Source organism: Anser cygnoides, chromosome 19 (assembly GCF_040182565.1).
Source record: "Anser cygnoides isolate HZ-2024a breed goose chromosome 19, Taihu_goose_T2T_genome, whole genome shotgun sequence".
NCBI classification, from domain to species: Eukaryota; Metazoa; Chordata; class Aves; order Anseriformes; family Anatidae; genus Anser; species Anser cygnoides.
The window spans coordinates 5,755,976-5,773,663 of record NC_089891.1 but is presented as its reverse complement, the minus strand read 5'-3'; the positions used below and the strand labels follow the sequence as shown (position 1 = coordinate 5,773,663).

The window sequence follows — 17,688 nt, the reverse complement described above, 5'->3', positions numbered from 1 at the left end:
TGGCAGCCGGCCCGGCACAAACCCGTATTTACCCCCCCTGGGGCGCTCGCCCGGCGCCGGCTGCGCCGGCTGCGTGGAGCCAGGCGTGCCCTCGCCCAGCCCTGCCGGCACCCCCTGTGCCAGCACGCCGGGCACTGTGACTCACCCGCGCCCTTCACCGGGGACCTCGGCCCTGCAAGGACGCCCGCTCTCCCCTCCCGCGTTGCGCTGCAGACGGACACGGCCCTGCCGGACACATCACGCCGGGGAGGGAAATACCCAAACACCCCGGGCATCTGCCGCGAGTCCCCTGGGGGCTCCTGACCTGCTGAGGTGCAAGAAAGCAGGCCTGCCTTCCCCCTGCTGTGACCCCCCACGACTTTGTGTGCCGCAGCAGAGCTCCCTCACTGTGTGGCGCTATCCGTGCGTGGCACAGACCCCACACTTCAGGCCTGGGTGTCCCTGCACCCCGAGCATCCCCGTACCACCAGCCAGGAGCAGCCCCAAACACCCAGCCCCGAGCACCGTGCACCCGATGCATCGTGCGTTGTGCTCCGTCTGGGCACCGCAGGGATGCGTGCCTGCTGCCACGGGAGGCGGGAGCGGAGCTGTGCGCTCTGAACGCACCGAGTGTGAGCACACACACTCTCGGGAAAATAAAATCTGCCAGGGAACTGTCCCGACTGAGGCCACAAACCGGCTGGAGGAGCTAACCAGCCGCCTCCTGCAGGGAGCCAGGACCTCGTGGGGCTGGAGGCGGAGGTGGCAGGAGGTGGCAGCTTCACCCAACCTGCTCCGCCCGGCCTCGATGGCCCGGAGCAGCCCTGCCCTGGCCTGCAGCAGGTTTGGGCCAGGGGCTCAGGGCAGACTTGGTGTCTCCCGAGAAAATGAGCCGTGAAGAGGTGACATCCATCCCTCCTCTGCGGGAATCCTCCCCTTCCCGCCACCCCTCTGTCCACAGGCACGTCCGCCGCGGCCACCCACACCCAGCTCCTCCCGGCGCGGCCGCCCAGCAAACGTGCTATTTGAAGTGCTGTTCCCCGACTGGTTCGGAAGAGATTCGCCCGCTTTGATAGGGAAGGAACTCGGCCACGGCGACACGAAGAGACACAACCGAAGCTGCCCAGCGAGCCTGGGACAAAGGCTGGGTGAAAGCAGAGGCTCCCAACCCTGGCTGCCTGCCGCAGCCACCAGCCCGCACCCCAAAAGGTGGCAAGATCGGTGGGAGGGGGCCCCCGATCTTCCCTGAGGAGACGGGAGGGTGGCGGCGGGTGCCAGGGTGCTGCTGCCTGCGACACCCGGCCGAGCACCCGAATGCCACGAGCGCCTTCCTGCCCACGAATGGCTCGTGCCGGGGTTTGAGGCTTTGCAGCACCCCTAAACGGGCTCTCAGCCAACGCTGACAAGCAGCTCCTCTGCCAAGCCGGGCGCCCACGGGGTGCGTCTGACTGGGGCAAAGCCACTGGGTTAACTGGCAGGGGCAGGGAGGCTGCGAGCGGGGAGGCAGATTCCCATCGACACGGCAAACGGCGACGGGAGAGAGCAAGGTGGCTGGGAACCCCTCCTCATTCCCTACCCCAGTGTCTTGGCAACTCCTCGAGGATAATTAGTGTCTTTATCCATCGAGAAACCTTCCAAAGCCAGGCGCAGGCTGCACCAGAGCTGGCCACGGCCCTGCGCGCGTTGACGCCGCAGAGGCTGCACAATGCCCGGCACGAACAAGCCCCGCTCCTGGGTTTGGTAGCCCCTCGTCTCACTGTAAGCACCCCACTGGGTCCCCTCGTGCACAGGCTGCACTGAAGGAGCCGCAAACCCATTTCTGAGCAGACAGCAGAGGAGTTTGAGAGGCCCAAAGTTTCTGCCTTCCTCCGCGGGCTGGTCTGGGGAACCCACAACCACTGACGAACAAAGGGGCACGGCAGCAGGACCCTGGAGTCAGCCACAGACTTCTTCCTTCTTTGGCTTTTCACAGGGAAAATCCAACAATGAAGTATTTAAAAGAGGTCGGAAACAGCGGGGGCAGCATCGCCACGCAGCGCAGACTCCAGGCATCCCTCACCCGCAGCACGGCCCCAGCCATCCGCAGGGACCCCCAGCCAGACCCCCAATTTCCCCCCTGCCATTTCCCCCTCTAAGCAAAGCAGGAAAAAACACACAGCTCGTTCAAAGCAGACTCGCTCAGAACAATGAAAGGAAAAGCCAAGTCGGAAGCCCTGTCCCCATCCGTGCAGCTGGGGAAGGTGCAGCTCTCGCCTCTCTACCCCGAGGTTTCGCCGTCTCGGTGGGGATGGAGGGGGCCAGCACCGAGGAGGGGAAGCAACGCCACAAGAGCCCTTTGGAAAAATGTGTCTGGAGTCACCCCTTTCCTTGCGAAAGCAAAACACGTGCTCCTACTCCAGGTTTGGGGCCCCCAGAAAGATCTCAGAAGGATCTCAGAAGGGTGCTCGCTCCCTCTCCCCGTGCTACCTTGGGGTTTGCACCTGTGCGACTCCTTCGCCCGAGCCCCGGGGCTCCCCCAGCCTCGTGGCCGAGCCCCGACGCACCGTGGCCGAACAGGAGCTCCCCTTCCCCACGGAGCTGAAATCTTTCTCTGCATCCCCCGGCCCCTGTCAGGATGGAAACAGCTGGTAAAAACTTTGGGTGGGGGAAGCCAGGCGGCTCCTTCAGAGATACGGAGGCTCCTTTCCCAGCTGGCCGGGGAAACGCGTTACCGGGAGGTGAAGTCACCGTCCCTGCTGGGACCTGGCTATTTCGCTCTGCAGGATGTGAACTCAGAGGAGCTGTATTTGCCGAGGGAAGAGGTGGAGCCTTTTCCATTTCCCCCATCCTTCCGAAAGGACAGGACACCTCCCGGAGCGGGAAGAGATGGGGCGATAGCGGAGGGGGCCAGCGGCCAAGTGCGGCTCCCGCGGCCGCCCCGGAAAGGACAGTGCCGAGCCCCACCTGTGCCGAGGGGACGCCGGGGACACCTCTGGGGCTGCGGGGTGCAGATGCCAGCAGAGGGCCTGCTCTGGCATTACCAACGTGCTTTGGCTCCCGTTCAGCCGGTCCAGCGTGAACTCCCTGCCAGGAGCCGGGGAAGGGGCCGCCGGTCCCTGCGGGTGCCCAGGCAGAGGGGCCGCATCAGCACCCTCAGTGATTTCATGAAGGAGATGTCAAGTAAACGGCACATTAATGTAATCCGTGGGGGCTGCTGGGCAGCTCGACACGGACAGGAATAATACAAAGGGCCTCAGAGAGGTTAGGAAGGCAGCAGAGAACGAACTGGTGCAGACTCAGCTTGGGAAAATGGCAAACCCTAGCATCTGGGGAAAAACACTCCGGCGGGCAGACGCTCAATGGGAGGAAGAAAGGGGGGAAGCAGGATGTGGGGGGACCACGCGAGCAGCATGAATGGGAGCACAAAGGGAGCCCCGGGCGAGGGAAACAACCTCAGCAGCAGCGTGAGGCAGCCCTGAGGGGGGGATCCTCTTCCCAGGGCACCTCCGGGTGCCCCTCTGGGGCCGGGGCTGTGCGCCCCGCTGCCACCACGGGCCGGGCTTGGTGGCGGACGTGAGAGGCGAGCGAGTACCAGGAGCAGGCAGCTGAAGGGCTCGCCTCGCACGGGAGGATTAGGGCAGGTCAGTCGGTCTGGATTCGCTGAGCAACTGTTAATTAGGGAGGGCGGGCAGGGACGCAGCCACCCACCTACACCTGGAGGGTTCTGACGCTCCGGAGGAGCACCTAACTATTCATTTTACCGTTCCAACGAGGAGCCCCAGATAAAAATGAGAGCAGTCAAGAGCAAGCGGCAAAAACCCTGTGAGCTCAAGGGACTGGAGTGAGGATCCAGCTCGGAAGGCTGCAGCACGTTGTGTAACTCCTGGGGACGGCAGGGCAAGGCTGAGGCAGGAGGACCAGGCTGGTGCTGCCCTAAGGCGCTCTGCTCTGTCCCCGTCTGCCCCAGCTCGGCACCCACAGGGGCTCCTCTGTCCCCTGCACGTGGCAGCCGGCATTTGGGATCCGCTCCGGCCGGTGGAGCCGGTCCTCGAAGCACGCAGCGATGCGGTGGCTGGAAATCCTGTGACTTCCTCACCCTTTGGCCCCGAGGGAAGTGGCTGTGTGCCTGGAGCAGCGCTGCCGGGGCAGACGGAGCCACTGTCCCCACCCTGGATGCTTTCTAATCTAGGCAAGGCACACACAGGATGGGAGGAGAGGCACCGGGAGGTGAAGCCACTCGCTCGAGGTCACCCAGAAAGAAGGTCCACGGTTCGAGCACTGTCGCCCCTTCCCAGGGCCCAGGCCCCGCGCTGCAGCGGCCGGGATCCGAATCTCCCCGCTCCGAGGCACCCCCTCTGCCAGCACCCCCGGGCAATCGGCCGTCCACAGCCGAGCACTAACCTCAAACCGCTGCTCGCGGCTGTGCGGACGGGGTTTGAAGTCACAAGTGTTTAAAAATACCTCACGGATGCCTTTCCTCAACTCTGACCCCGCGAGCCGGCGCTGCTGCCAGCCAGCCCCGCTCAGGAACGCGCCGGCGGGTCCCCCGGGACGTGCGCGGCCTCGGCTGTGCAGGGGATGGGGAAGGCAGCGGGACCCTGTCTGGGGATGTTTTCCCTACTTGCGAAACAAGGATTCCCTCCCCTGAGGGGCCGCTGCCTCTCCGGGTTGGCAAGACCGGAGAAGAAGCTCTTTGCTTCCCACAACCACCTCCAAGCAAACGCACAGAGCTTGATCTGAATCACAACCCCGATCTGAGCAGCTCCAGCAAACCTTTTCCTTCCCTCCTGGACGGAGCCGAAACACAGCCTCCATCCTGCTCCTGCTGGCCCTGGGGACGCTGCGCAGCCCCAGCTCCTGCAGGTGCTGCGGTGCTGCTGCCACCGGTGGCACCTGCGCTGGGAAAGAACAACGGGATCTTGTCGAACAGCGGCAGCTCGGCATTCCCAGGTGGCAGGGGATGGCAGGGCACGCGCCGCAGGGCCGGCAGGGATTCCTCTCCAAACCCCAGCTCGGGTAAAGGAAAGGCTGAGTCGGGAACAGCTCGGGCATGGCGGGCACCGACGTCTCCTCGCCGCCCTCATTCCCTGCACAAGGTCATGCGCCGAGGCAAGAGGAAACTGCCCGCAGGAAGGGGAAAGGAAGGATCCATCGCACCTGGCACGGGCCGAGCTTCATCCAGCCTGGGGTGAGCCCGAGAGAGAACCCACCTTTGCTCTCCTGCCTGTCCCTGTCCGTAGGGACATTTTCACCTAGCTGCACCAGCAAAGGGTTCCCCGGTGCCCCGCAGGGGACAGGAGAGGCGAGACAGCCGTACGGCCGGGGCACAGGGCTGTGGTGCCCCACACCACGCTGCGTGTCCGCAGGTGGAAGCAAATTCCCCCGACAAACACTTGCGGCAGCCAGTGATGCCCTGCGTCGTGGGCGAGGCGTCCCCCTGTCCCCACGGCGGAGCGGGGACACGTCGGGGGCTCTGTGCCCATCCCGCCCTGGGCCTCGGCGGCTGCTGAGTTATTCCAGGCACCGCGCTCCTGCCCTCCCTGCACCCCAGCTGCTCGGGGTTCCTCGCATCGCCCAGCCTGGGTTTGTGGCCCCATAGCCGTGCCGGAGCCACCCAGCAGCTGCTCGGGGACCAGCTGGGGACAAGGGCGGTACGGAGCAGCCCTGTCCCCCCCCCTGCATACCACATAACGCACCCGGGCTGATTTACAGCGGGGTCAGGGCCCGTCCCCGTGGTCCCAGCACCCTCCCTCGGTGCTTCCCACACCCCAACGTGACCGAGCGGTGGTGGGCCACAAGCCAAGGCCTGCCCGGTCCCTGGACCCCTGCCGGGAACCTGATCTGTTTACGCCTTTCCAGCACGGCGGGTGCGTGTCGGGAACGGCCCCGGCAAGCCCGAGTTGGCGGCAAAGGCAGGACTTGGGAGCCGAGCACAGAAAACCCCGCCTGCCGCCTCGCAGCGCCCGCCGGAGGGGGTGGCTAGGAGAAAGAGGGGGGTACGAAGGGGGAAAAAGGGTCTCATCGGCTCATTTTCATAGCGAAAGGGCAAAAGGCACCCCGTCGCACCAGCCCTCCCTCCTCTGGCTCCTGTGTCCCCCATCCCACACACACCCCGGCCAGGAAAACATTTGGGGCTGTCTCCAGCGTGAATTCGGCCCCACAGGCATTCGGAGCGGGGTGCAGCGGGGTGCAGCAGAGCCGCAACTCGGCGGGGAGGCAGAGGAGACCCCCACCCACTCCAGGCTCCAGGTGAAGCAGCTCCAGCCCTGCACGTGCTGCTAAATACAACCCGCAGGACAGACGCTCTGAGGCAGGGAGCTCCGCCAGCCCCGGGGAGCATTAGCCCAGGGGAACACAAGTTTGGGGGCCCCCACGCGTGAGGGGCAAGGAGCTGCTATGGGGTTGAGCCAAAACCCACGTGCCCGCGCCACAAAGCCAGGCTGCAAGCAGGAACTGTCTCACGGCACCTCCTCACGTGGCCAAAACTCAGCCCTGCTCTGGGACGTGGCTTTACTAACGAGGAAATGGCCAGGGACAGCTCAAATCCCTGCCGGCTGCCAGGGCTTTCCTGGCTGCCCCGTGCCCCGCTGCCTCTTCCCCTGCAAGGAGCCTTTCCCTTCTTTTTAACCTCTCAGGATAACCGGGAGCTCCTTCGAGGAAGACGGGAGCAGCCCTTCCCACCACATCAGCCCCAACAAAACCAAGCCGGAGGTATTTCAGGGTGACCGGAGCGGTCTGGGCTGGAGCCCAGAGCCATCCCCGCTGCCCTGCACCGCTGGCCAGGCTCGCAGGGCACCGCGTCCCCCCGCAGGCAATGATTAGCCACCACGGAGGACTCTGGCCCCTTTTGGAAGCTGCCAAGGTGAGCGGCGCCCACGTCGCCTTGCTGCTGCACGGCGTGTCCCGGCCGTGCCAGGGGTGGCAGAGAAGAAGCCTCCAAAGACGGGGGGAAAGCTGCGAGGGTTTCCCAGTCTGTGCTCTCCCTAGGGGTGTTGGCACCCAACTCAGCTCAAGCCCAAAACCCCCTTATCTACACCCATCCTTGCAAAGAGACGAGATCAAGACCCGAGCTGGGCTGCCGGAGGAGGGGAGGGAAGGACGGAGCAAGAACAGGGGCCACGGAGACCCTGAGCCCGCTGCTCCAAGGGAACAAGGTTGGAGAGCTCAAGCACCCCAAGCCATCCCCTCTCTACTGCGCACGGCCGCCAACTTGCGGGCCACGAGCTCTGCTCGAGTCCCTCTGCGAGACGGGAAGGCCGGGGCGCCTTACGCAACCATCGCCCCCGGTGCCTGCAGCCAAGGGCAGCGGTAGGAAACCCCGGGGTGTTTTCGCACCCCACGGCGCAGCCGCCCCCAGCTCGGCCCATCCCGGCTGCTCGAGCACGGCGGGCAGGGGCAGGGGCCGGGCTGCGCGGCGGCGCTGGGGGGCCCGCGCGCTCCCTGCACACATTTGGCTGGGGCCTCCTCGGGGAGCGGCACCGGCGCTGGCAGGGCTTTGCGGAAGCGCAGCCGGAACGTGTTGCACCAAGCCTGCGATGCTGCAGGAGCTGCATACCTGCCGCGCACGCGGGTCGGCCCTGCTCCCTTATCTTGCCATCGAAGCGGCGCTGATTTGCCGCTCCAGCCGCTCTCCCTGGGTTGCAAACAGCTCACGGTGCCCGCGCCCCCAACCCTGCACGCGGGCTGCCGCGGCCCCGGGCATCCGACGGGAGCGAGGGATGGGCGAGGGCGTCCTGCCCTTCCCCAGGAGGGTAAAGATCGCTCTGGCAGAGCTGTTTCCAAGCAGGTCGGGCATCTCCAGACAGGTCTGTGACTCACCGGGACACCTCGGTGAGGCCCAAGGTTCAGGCAGGTCCTCGCCTCTCCAGCCAGGGGTTGATTTTGGGGGAGAATCCGTGGCACAATTTGGGGGAAAAGCAGCAAGCTCGCCGCTCCCGCCCCTCGGCTCCCCACCCCCTGCCTGCCGCAGGAGCCAGAAAAGGTGGTTTATTGTTATTTAGTTTCTGCCCTTTCATACTTCTTTGCCGAAGCTGCGTTTTGCCAGCGGCGGCCCCGGGACTGGCGCGGGGCCAGGCCAGCCGAGGCGCTTTTCAAAACAAAGCAGGGCGCGTGCATGCACACACACACGCACGGCACCGAGCGCCTCTTTAACTCTTCCCGGCCTTTGCCGGGATGCTGCCGGGCGCTCCCAGCCAGCTCAGCTGCAAACCATCCTCCTCGAGAGGTGCTGGAATTGGGTAATTCGCTCCTCGGCCTGGGGAAACGGTCTCCCCACCCTCGGCCTCAGGAGCGCGGTGGAGAGGCAGCACGAGTCGCGCTGCTGACTTGGTCGCAGTCCTTGGGGACGGCCTTGTCCCCGCTCCAAAGAGGGCCAGTGCCCGGGGTGCTGGAGACACTCCGGGTGGCGTTTCTAGGTCACAGCCGAGATTTTCAGCCCCAGTAGGCACGAGGAGGAGGAGGAGCACGGCGAGGTTTCCATCCAGAAGCAGCTTCCCTCCTGGGTGGCGGAAAGCCAGGGAGCACGGGCACGTGTGGGGCTGTTTCCAGGCACGTGGCAGAGCGCACAGCAGAGGTGCTCGCAGAGCCGTCAGCTCCAGCGGGAGACCCCAGCCCTGCAGGCCCCGCTCCCACACCACAGACTGACCAGGGAGCTTCTCTCCGCAGAGCTGACCCCCTGTCCCTGGGGGGGCCACCACAGCACCCCCAGCTCCATTGCTGCCGCTTGGAAAGCCTTCCTTCCACCTTCTCGCAGCTCCCTGCCGCATGCCTCCACCCCCGTGCCCCCCCAGCACATCCCAGACATGCAGAAGGAGGACAGGACACAAAGTGCCAGCGGTGTCCTTGCTGCGTCTCCTCCCCTGCCTGGGAGCAGCCCCGGGGAACGCTGTCCCCGTTACAGCCTGCGTGCCTCCCACAGCCGGGCACGCGCTGTCCCACGCTGCTCTGGGATTCCCTGCCCGCCTGCCTCGGAGCTGTCGGCACCCAAATCGTGCCACGTTTCTGGGCCAGGCAGCTGAGACGGCCTCTGCAGCTCTCAGAGAGGGAGAGCAGAGCCCTGTGGCCAGGGCTGAGTCACCGGGAGATGCCCGAGTGACGGAAATCCCTCTCCCGCCCCAAACCTCAGCCTCCCGCCTGCTGTGTTGGGGATTGCTGTCAGCCCAAACGCAGCCAGCCCGGCCCTGTGTACGGCTCCGCTCCCCCGTAGAGATGGACACATCCCTGGGATGCACAGGAGCCGTTGGCCAACCCCTGGGGAAAGCAGCAACACCTCCAGAGCAGCTCCCCTGCACGTCCCTTATACAACTCCCCATCATAATCCCCTTTTTTTCCTCCCCACTATTTCACCCAGACAGGAAAAAAAAAGCAGCTGCAGGTGGCAGAGGCCACAGCAAGGAGTTGAAGACTGCCCCGCCAAAGGGCTTTCAAAGGATGCGGACCGAAACACAGACCTGGGATGGGGTGATGGGGTACAGAGCGGGGCAGGACGCCGAGGCCATGCCCCGTGGGCTAGGTGACACCTTCCCACCAGCCGCTCCGTCTGCCTTCCTGACACTGTTTGCTTGGGGCTTATCTCCCCGCTCAGTGCAGCGACGCTTGCTCCGGGTGCAGCGGTGGCAGCCAGGCCCCGGCAGGGCCGCCTGTGGCCCCCGTCCAAAGACAACAACCGGCAGAGGCCGGCTTTGAAAAGCGATCGCGGCCTCACTCCTCTCGCTGCCGCTGCCTGCGTGGGGCTCGTCCTTCCAGAAAATAAAAAGAGAAGGGGATAAAATCCCCCCCTGAGCTGGGCAGCCGGGATTGATGACAGTGCGTGCTGGGGGGAACAAGAAAAAAAAACAAAACAAAGCACCAAGCAAACTGCAGGCTGGCACACGGCTGCTGGAAGAGACCCCCCCGGAGAGGCCAGGAGCCGTGGGAGGAGGAAAGGATTTGAGGCCCCCCCCCTCCGTACCATGCAGCTGCAGCCTCGCCACCATCCCCGCGGCAGGAAGGCGGCCGCGCCGCGCTCGCAGGAACCTTTGAAGCCTCCTTTTCCCCCTCCCACCCACCGCAGGCTGGTTGAAAGCACGTTTCGGCAGGCTGCGGGGCAGGGGGCTCCCCGGCGCGGGGCCACCGCCGGCTGGGCTGTCCCGGTGGCTCTCGGGGGGACGAGGAGCTTTGCCCGCTTTGGCAAAGTTTCTCGGCACTGCTCGTGGCGGCCCCAGGCATGCCCGCGGCCCTTCCAAGCCCGCACGCAGCTGTGCAGCCGGTCCAGCCCGTCAGACCTACAGCAGGCGCGGGGAGGAAGAAAGGACCTCGCCGAGGATGTTCGGGAACTCCTCGTTGAAAGCCGGGCTTCGAGGGACACGGCGAGGGCGGTGTGCTGGCTCGGTGGCACAGCCGGATCCGGCAAGCTGCAGTGCCCAGGGCAGGACCGGAACGGGCACGGTGCCCAGCAGTCCCTGTGCCACCAGCAGCGGGGTGTGACAGAGCCTGAACCGATAACGATCCCGCCGCAGGCAGGTCCTGGCTCTTCCCCACACCACCCAAACCTCCCTGCAGGTGTGAAGGGGAGGACGGTCCTCCTTGAAGGACACCATGATAGAGCGTGGGCTGGGCTGGCTGACACAAAGGCACATCCACCCCCATCACAAAGTAACTCCTGGGTCGAGGAAAGCAGCGACCTTTTCCTTGCATGCCCAAGGGACCTGCTGCCACCGAGACAAGGAAAAAATCCTGCACGACTCGGAGGGAGGGCAGGTGATTCTGCCAAGAACGGGGACACAGAGCACTGGTGGCAAAGGCTAACAAATAGGAGGAGAGATATCAAACCTCACGCTTCGGGGCTTAAGCTGATACAGCTACTAGGGATTAGGAGGAAAGTTAAGGGGGAGGCAGGGAGCGAATTAGCCCACATCTGCCCGCGGCGGTCTCCCAGCCATCGTCCCTCTCCTGCCCAGCTGGATGGGTGACAGCAGCCGAGAGCTGGCACAGGAAGACCTTGCTGTGCCCTGTGCTGCCGGGATGCAGCAGCGAGGGGAGCCAGCCCAGGCAGCTCCAGAAGCTTTGCTTGTGTTTAACAGCTCGTTAGGTCACGGCCCAGGTGGATCTGAACCCCAGGAGGATCTGAACCCCAGGCACCCACGTTCTTGAGGTCTGGGAGTCCCCAAAGCCCTGGTGTGGCTGGTGACAGGGGCCAGAGGCAGGCTGAGGACAGCGGGCGAAGCCCCAGCAGGGCAGGCTGCGCTCCCTGTCCTTGAGTTTAACGCGAGTTTGCTCAGCTGTCGCCCTTTCTTTGCACTTCATGCACATTTAAACAAAAAGCTCCACCACTCCCTGAAGGAAGGCAAACAGCGAGCCCAGCTCCTGTTCTCTTCCCCGGCACCTCCAGTCCCGGGCTATCGGCGGGGCGGTAAGGCTCACACCTCAGACAAAGCCCCCAGCATTCGCCCCCCTCGCCTGCCCCTTCACCCTGCTGCCGCCACCAGCTGGGACAGGGACACGCAAACCTCGCCACGCACCGTGGCACCCGTCCGGCCCCAGGAGCCGTCATCCCGTGGCAGGGATTCCTGCGGCCCCGGCTCGAGCCCCTGTGCCCCACGCGGCCGCCGCGGCCAGGCCGGGGCATTGTTAGCGAGCGCGGCCAGGCAGGGCCGGGATTGATCGCCAGGGAGAAAGGCCAAAGCCGTGACGGGTCGTTTAACAATTTCAATTAAACTCTGCGGCGCTCAGACGCGGAGGGGAGGGGAGAGGGAAGGAAATTAAAAAGAGGAACCACTTCTTTGCCGCTCAGGAGAACCTCAACAAAGCGCGGCCGGGGCAGCGGGAGCAGCCCGCTCTCCTCTCCGGCTGTAGGGATGACCACGGCGGTGTCCCGATGTCCCCTTCCCGCAGGCGGGATGGCTGCTCCACCAGCCCCGCTCCTCCCAACCCAAACTTTGTCGTCCCCCCCCGCACAACGCTAGGTGCTGTGACCCACTTGCACGGCAGCGCCTGCGTGGGGCCGAGGGCTTGCGCACGGTGCATATTAAGCACCGCGTCCCTGAAATTCCCGCTGCCGGGACTGGCGCTCGGTTCTTGCTTACGTGCGGTGACTTTTTTAGGCACAGGAAGTCCCGGAGGGCTAATCACAGTGACGGAGCTCCGAATCCACTGAGACAGCAGAAGGACTCTTAGAGGGATTTAAAAAAAAAAGTAAAAATCGGCATCTCGGCCTGTCATATGGAAAAGGCGCTTTAATGAGCAGCAAACGCTCTGCTCGCATGGTGCGGGCGGGAGGAGGGAGAGGGAAGTGTAAGGGATAGGGAGCAACCGGGGCTGGCGAGGTGGCCTTGCCAGGGCCTGGGCTTTTGGCTCCCCCTCCTTATAAAGGAGTAAAATGAAAATAAGCAGAGCGAGGGACCTGCAGACGCCGCTGCAGCGGGGGAGTTCAAGGCAGGCGTTCACGTGGGTGCCCCGTGGCTGGAGGGAGGGAAGATGCCAGAGAAAACACAGACGGGGTTTAACAGCGAGAGGTATCGGAGGAAACAAGCGTGAACTCCCCCCCGGCACGCAGGGGAGGAGAGCTGTGGGTGCCCCAAGCCTGCCTGTATCGCGCTGCCTGGCCGTGGGACACCAGCTCGGGGCTGATGTTATTTATTTAGTGCCTTGGGGCATCTCTCGAGCCTCCTGCACGAGGAAACCCACCTTGCTCCAGCCCCAGGACCTGCCCCACACGGCCTGTGACCCCCAGGGACCCTGAGCAGCGCGTGGAGGTGAAGGCACCCGGTCCTGTCACCCAGATATGGGGCACCCAGCACCCTCGGTGCCCCAGGTAGGCTCGGGGCTGGCTCCAGGGGCAGGAGGCAGCAGCCCAGCTGCTGGGATTTGCAAAGTTTTGGCCCCAGGCAAATCCCTCCAGGAGCCGACGCAGGGGATTTTATCCCCATCTCACGTTTATAATCCCCAGCCTAACTCACGGCTCTCAGCACCAGCCTCTCTGCCCTGAACCACCCCGATTAAGACTTCAGGCTTTTTCTCCTGCCTGATTTTCCCCTCTCCCTCCCCAAAAATATTTCTCCTCCCCCACAACTTTCCTGAAGCCCCCTGAGACCCTCCCACAATGCGTGGCCCCAACAAGGGCCATGACCAGGAGGGCCCTTCGGGGAGTTTGCACAAGCACCTTGCAGCAGGGAGCTGGTCCCAGATGTGGTTTTCCTGTACCAACTTCCCAGCTGAAGCCACCCCGCAGGCTGCGAGCACAGGGAAGGGGTTTCTCTGGCCTCTCCTCACCCAGATCAGCTCCTGCAGCCCACACAGGAGCCATGCAGCTTCCCCTGGTCACGCACCGCCGACAAACGCCCTTTTATTTACTTTTTCCAGTTTCCTTCTCTCTGCAGGGCACAAGAAGTGACCAGAGCGCCTACCCAGGAGCTCAGCTCTCTGCAAGGTCTGCAGCACCAGCCATAATCTGCTCCTCCACTTATTAGTTTTTTTAACCCCCCCATTTTCTCTGGGAGTTTTTGGGAGGGACCCCAAAGACCCTCCAGGACCCCCACAGCACCATCAGGAGCAGGCCTCCGGCCCTCCAAACTCTCAGCATGGGCTAAGCCCAGCATTTGCTCTGAGCCCGCTCATGGCTGACCTTTCCGAGCACACATGAAAGAAAACAGCACTGCTGAAGGGTTAAACATTACCAGACTGAAATTCAAGGCTTGACAATTGGTTCCAGTCGACCGGCTCGGATGATAATTTTTCACAAGATAAATACGGCCAGGAGCGAGCGGCGATCGCTAAAGACCCTTTGTACCGCATCCCCCCGAGCAGCTTCGCCGCCTGCCCCGCTGTGATTTCCCCTCGCCCTTCCCCGCTCGGTGCCCACACTTCAGGGCCCCTGGCGCTGAGCCCGAAGGGAACCCGAGCCCTGCCGGATCGTTTACAGCTCAGTCGTTCACCAGCACGGGCAGCCTTCGTGCTCCCGCCTCCAAGCGTGGAGGAACTCATCCGCCAGGTTCAAAGTCAGCGCTCACACCCCAGCGCGGATGCTGAACTGGCCCCGCGCAGAGCCCGCAGCCCGGGCCACGCGGCGATGCCCGGCGGGAGCGAGGGAAGCAGCAGCTCCGCACCCAGGTACTCACTGCTCTTGGATGCTTTGATCTTGGCCACCAGCTTCTGCACGCCGGGTATGTCCCCGTTCTTCACGGCCTGGATCAGCTCCTGCTCTCGCCCCATGGCGGACAGGTGGGAGCGGCAGCGGCGCACAAGGAAGAAGCCCTCGGATCCCGGAGGTTTATAAAGCCATGAGAATAAGCCTGTAAATCCTCAAAACATGCTCGGAGAGGCGGTGAAATCCAGCAAAAAAGATGCTTTAAAATCCCACGGGACATAAAAAGGAAGGAAGACGTGTCTCTGTCAGCAGCAGAAGTCCCTTTCTGCGTCGGGAGGAGCAGGACCCAGACGGGGTTCGGTCGGAGAACATGCAATCAGTTAAGATCAGAGAGAGTTCAGTGCTGAGGGACCGGCTCCCGGCAGCAACGGGATGCCACGAGACCCAGCGAGGCAGCTTGGAGCAGGGCACCCAGCGGGGCCGGCATCGGGATGCCGCGGGCCTCTCGGCTGAAGCTGTGCTGGGCTCCGCAGCCAGAGATGCCTCGCTTTGCTCCCCTCGCCAGGCTCTGCCACACTGACGAGTCCCTAATTCTTCCCAACGGGATTACAGGCTCGTTGCCATCTGGAAGTCATAGATCCTCCCTCTCTGGTGCTCATTAGCCCCCTCGCTTCAGCATTCCTCTTGGCGACAGCGCTGCAGCCACGCTGGGGAGCCCCGCGCGCAGCCGAGCCCCGGTGCGGGCTGGCACGGCAGCCTGGGACCTGCGGAGGGGAAGAGCACAGTCAGCCCTCAAAGGCCATTTACCTCCCGGCTCCGTCGCGACAGCTTTTGTATCCGTGCCGAAGAACGAATACTTTGACTATATTTAGTCCTGGCGGGACTCGGCTCATCCTCGTGTTAGAAAGGAGAGGGAAGAACCTGTGGAGGAAGCCTCCGGGCGGGGGGGGGGGGGGGGGGCACGGATGGCTGAGTGCTGCTGCTGCTGCTCATTTCCCTGCCCTCCAGCCCAGGGGACTGGCCATGCCGTGCCCTCCCCGATGACGGCAAACGGGGCTCTGCCACATCTCCCCCTCCCCTCTGCCAGCGGCAGCACCCACGCGATGGAGCAGGGGAGGTTGAGCCAAAGTCCTCCCTCCACCGCCGCTGGGACCGGCTGAACCTGCCTGGCACCCTTCCCCTCCGGCGCAGGGACAAACCCTGGCCCTTCGAGCTACCCGGGGAGCTCAGCGCCCCAGGACCCAAGACACTCTTCACCCATTAAACAAGCGCTCTTGGGCCCAAAGCGAGAAGCTGGGTGCAACCAGGCAGCACAGCCACGCTCAGGGGAACGGGATCAAGCCCCGATTGCGGCCGGTGGGGACACCCCAGAGGACCTGGGCTCCTGCTGCAGCCGTTCACCCCTCCCACCCCATGCTCTCCCCCTGCACTGGGGCAGCAAGAAACTCCCTCCTGGTTCAGGGCCGTGCATCCAGCAGGCTGCTCCGAAGGCCGGGGAGGAGCAGGAGGGCAGGGAGCACACGCCGTGCCAGCTGCTGGGCTGCCAGCAGACCGCCCCACGACTCCCGCCACGCCGACCCGGGCTGGATGGGAACCGGCTCCAGTTTCCCGCAGCCAGCGCCCAGGCGTGCCGTCTCCCTTCCCAAAGCACTCGCCCTCAGCCATTTACATAACACTGGGTGCTCCTTCCTCCCAGCGATCGAGGTCACTGCTTCGAGGACAGAAACCACCGAAGGAGAGAAAAGGCAACAACAGCGGGAGGAGAGGTCCTGCCTGGTTCAGGGGCAGGAGCAGCAGGGACGTCCCAGCGCCTCCCGGGACCCCACACCAAGCGCAGCGCCGCTCAGCCCACCCACGGGCATCCTGGAAGCCGTGCAGCCCCCCGACACGGGGCTCCCCCCGCTCCAGCCCTCCCCTGGGTGCAGTGGCATTCAGGGCAGCCGCAGGGGCAAGACTCCGATGCTGGTTTGGCTTCTGGGACAAGGGGGTGCCCAAATTCCCAGGCCAGGCTGGGGGGTCTCTCCCCCCCTCAGTCATTCCCCGGGGCCATGGGTTGGTTTGGCTAACAAATCCTCAGCACAGGGCTGCCCGGCAGCCCGGCACCAGGTGCTGATAGCAGTGCCCGGTTCGGTCAGCTCTCACCCCCGTGTTCTGGGGCACCCCCACAACTTATCCCCATCCCAACAAAGTTTCAGCCCCTCGGCTCAGAGCAACCCCTCGCCACAAACAAATCACCCCCCAGAGCCTCCTGCACTGCACCGGCTTCAAATCGACTTTGTTTCACTTAACTCAGCGCACCGAATCCAACTTCACGCTGCTCTGCGAGCACAAACAGCGAGTATGAGGGCGTTGGTGCTGTTTATCCGTTTATTACAAAAAAAAAACCCTCCACGTGGCCTCACCTAGAAAACAGCCTCCCGCTGCTGCCTGCCTCTCCTGGAGCGTGCGAGGCTCAACAAATACCTCAGAGGTGCGGAGAGCTCCGAATGCCGATCTCCACCTCCTCAGCCTCCTGAGAGAGGAGCAGCAGCAAAGAGTTGCGGAAGGCACGAAGCCGGAGAAGCAGCAGCAACCATCCCGCCCGCCCGAGCCGAGCCTCCAGCCCAGGAATCCACCTGGGGAAGCGAAGTTTCTGCACCAATCCCAAGAAGAGGGAAGAGGGGAGGAAAACAAACCCGAAGCCATGGCACAAACGGGGCAGGCAAGATGCTAGCGAAGGGGGGAGAGGCAGCAGCTGCCGAAAGCGGGGCTCGGAGGGGCGGCCGGGGGCAGCTCGCCCTGCCGGGGGGGGCTCCGGCTCCTCCCGGGCCGCCTCCAGCCCCAGCTCGGCGAGGCCCCGGCCTCAGGGAGGCTCCGTGGGACTGGTGCCCCGCTCCGGGGGGGGGCAGCTCGGGGTCCCGGGCGGCGCAGCACCACTCACCTGGGGCGCTCACAGCGTGCCGAGCCGTGCCAGACCGGAGCGCGCGGTGCCAGACCGAAAAGCAGCGAGAGAGCCCGAGCCGAGCGGAGCCGTGCCGCGCCGAGCCGTGCCGAGCCGAGCCGTGCAATTCCGAGCCGTGCAACTCGGAGCCGTGCCTCCCCGTCCCGGCAGGAAATCCCTCCCCGGCCCGGCCTGATTGGAAAGGGCCGGGGGCTGGGCGGGCCGGGCAGGGCCGGGGCTGCTGTCACTCACCGCCAGGCGCCGGCGGAGCGGGGCCGAGCCGTGCCGAGCCGGGCCGGAGCCCCGCCGCCGCCGCTCGCCTCCAGCGGGGCCGGGCCGGCGGCCGGGGGTCCCCAGGGGGCCGGGGCGCGCGGCGCTGCTGCGGGCCGAGCCCCGCGTTAATCCCCCCCCGTCCCGTTCCTTCGTCCCCTCTGCCACCCGCCCCCCTCTGCCCCCCCAGCTCCCCCCGGCACGGCTCCGCTAAGGCGGGGGGGATCGCCCAAGCAAGCCGGCCGGCTTTTGCCGCATGATACCGGCGGCTTACCGGCGCTGATCGGATTAAAGCCCCGCGGAGGCTCGGATCTGCTGCGCCAAGCGCCCGGCCCGCCGCGCCCGGGGGAGCCGCCAAGAGCCAGCCCCGCTTCCACCCAAACCCCGAATGCCAACGCCTGCAGCCGGGGGCCCCGGGGCGGCGAGGGGCCGGTGGCTCCCGGCACAGCCGGGAAGCAGGAGGGGGTGATGCACACAC

The 17,688-nt window shown here is 64.7% G+C and overlaps 1 protein-coding gene across 6 annotated transcripts in view; it reads right to left on the bottom strand.

Annotated features, from left to right (window-relative positions):
* Window positions 1-17,688, bottom strand: part of CASKIN2 (CASK interacting protein 2) — a 79,929-nt gene that overhangs the window by 16,720 nt on the left and 45,521 nt on the right. For 2 of the 6 annotated variants that reach the window (XM_066979921.1, XM_066979918.1), the window contains exons 1-2: window positions 16,941-17,131; window positions 14,052-14,784 (exon numbers count right to left, since the gene is read on the bottom strand). In XM_066979921.1, the coding sequence (XP_066836022.1) occupies window positions 14,052-14,145 (94 nt within the window). In that variant the 5' untranslated portion in view covers window positions 14,146-14,784; window positions 16,941-17,131. Of the gene's footprint in view, window positions 1-14,051; window positions 14,785-16,422; window positions 16,883-16,940; window positions 17,132-17,688 lie in introns of those variants that run through there. The other 4 variants (XM_066979917.1, XM_066979920.1, XM_048064179.2 and 1 more) reach the window with 4 other exon arrangements.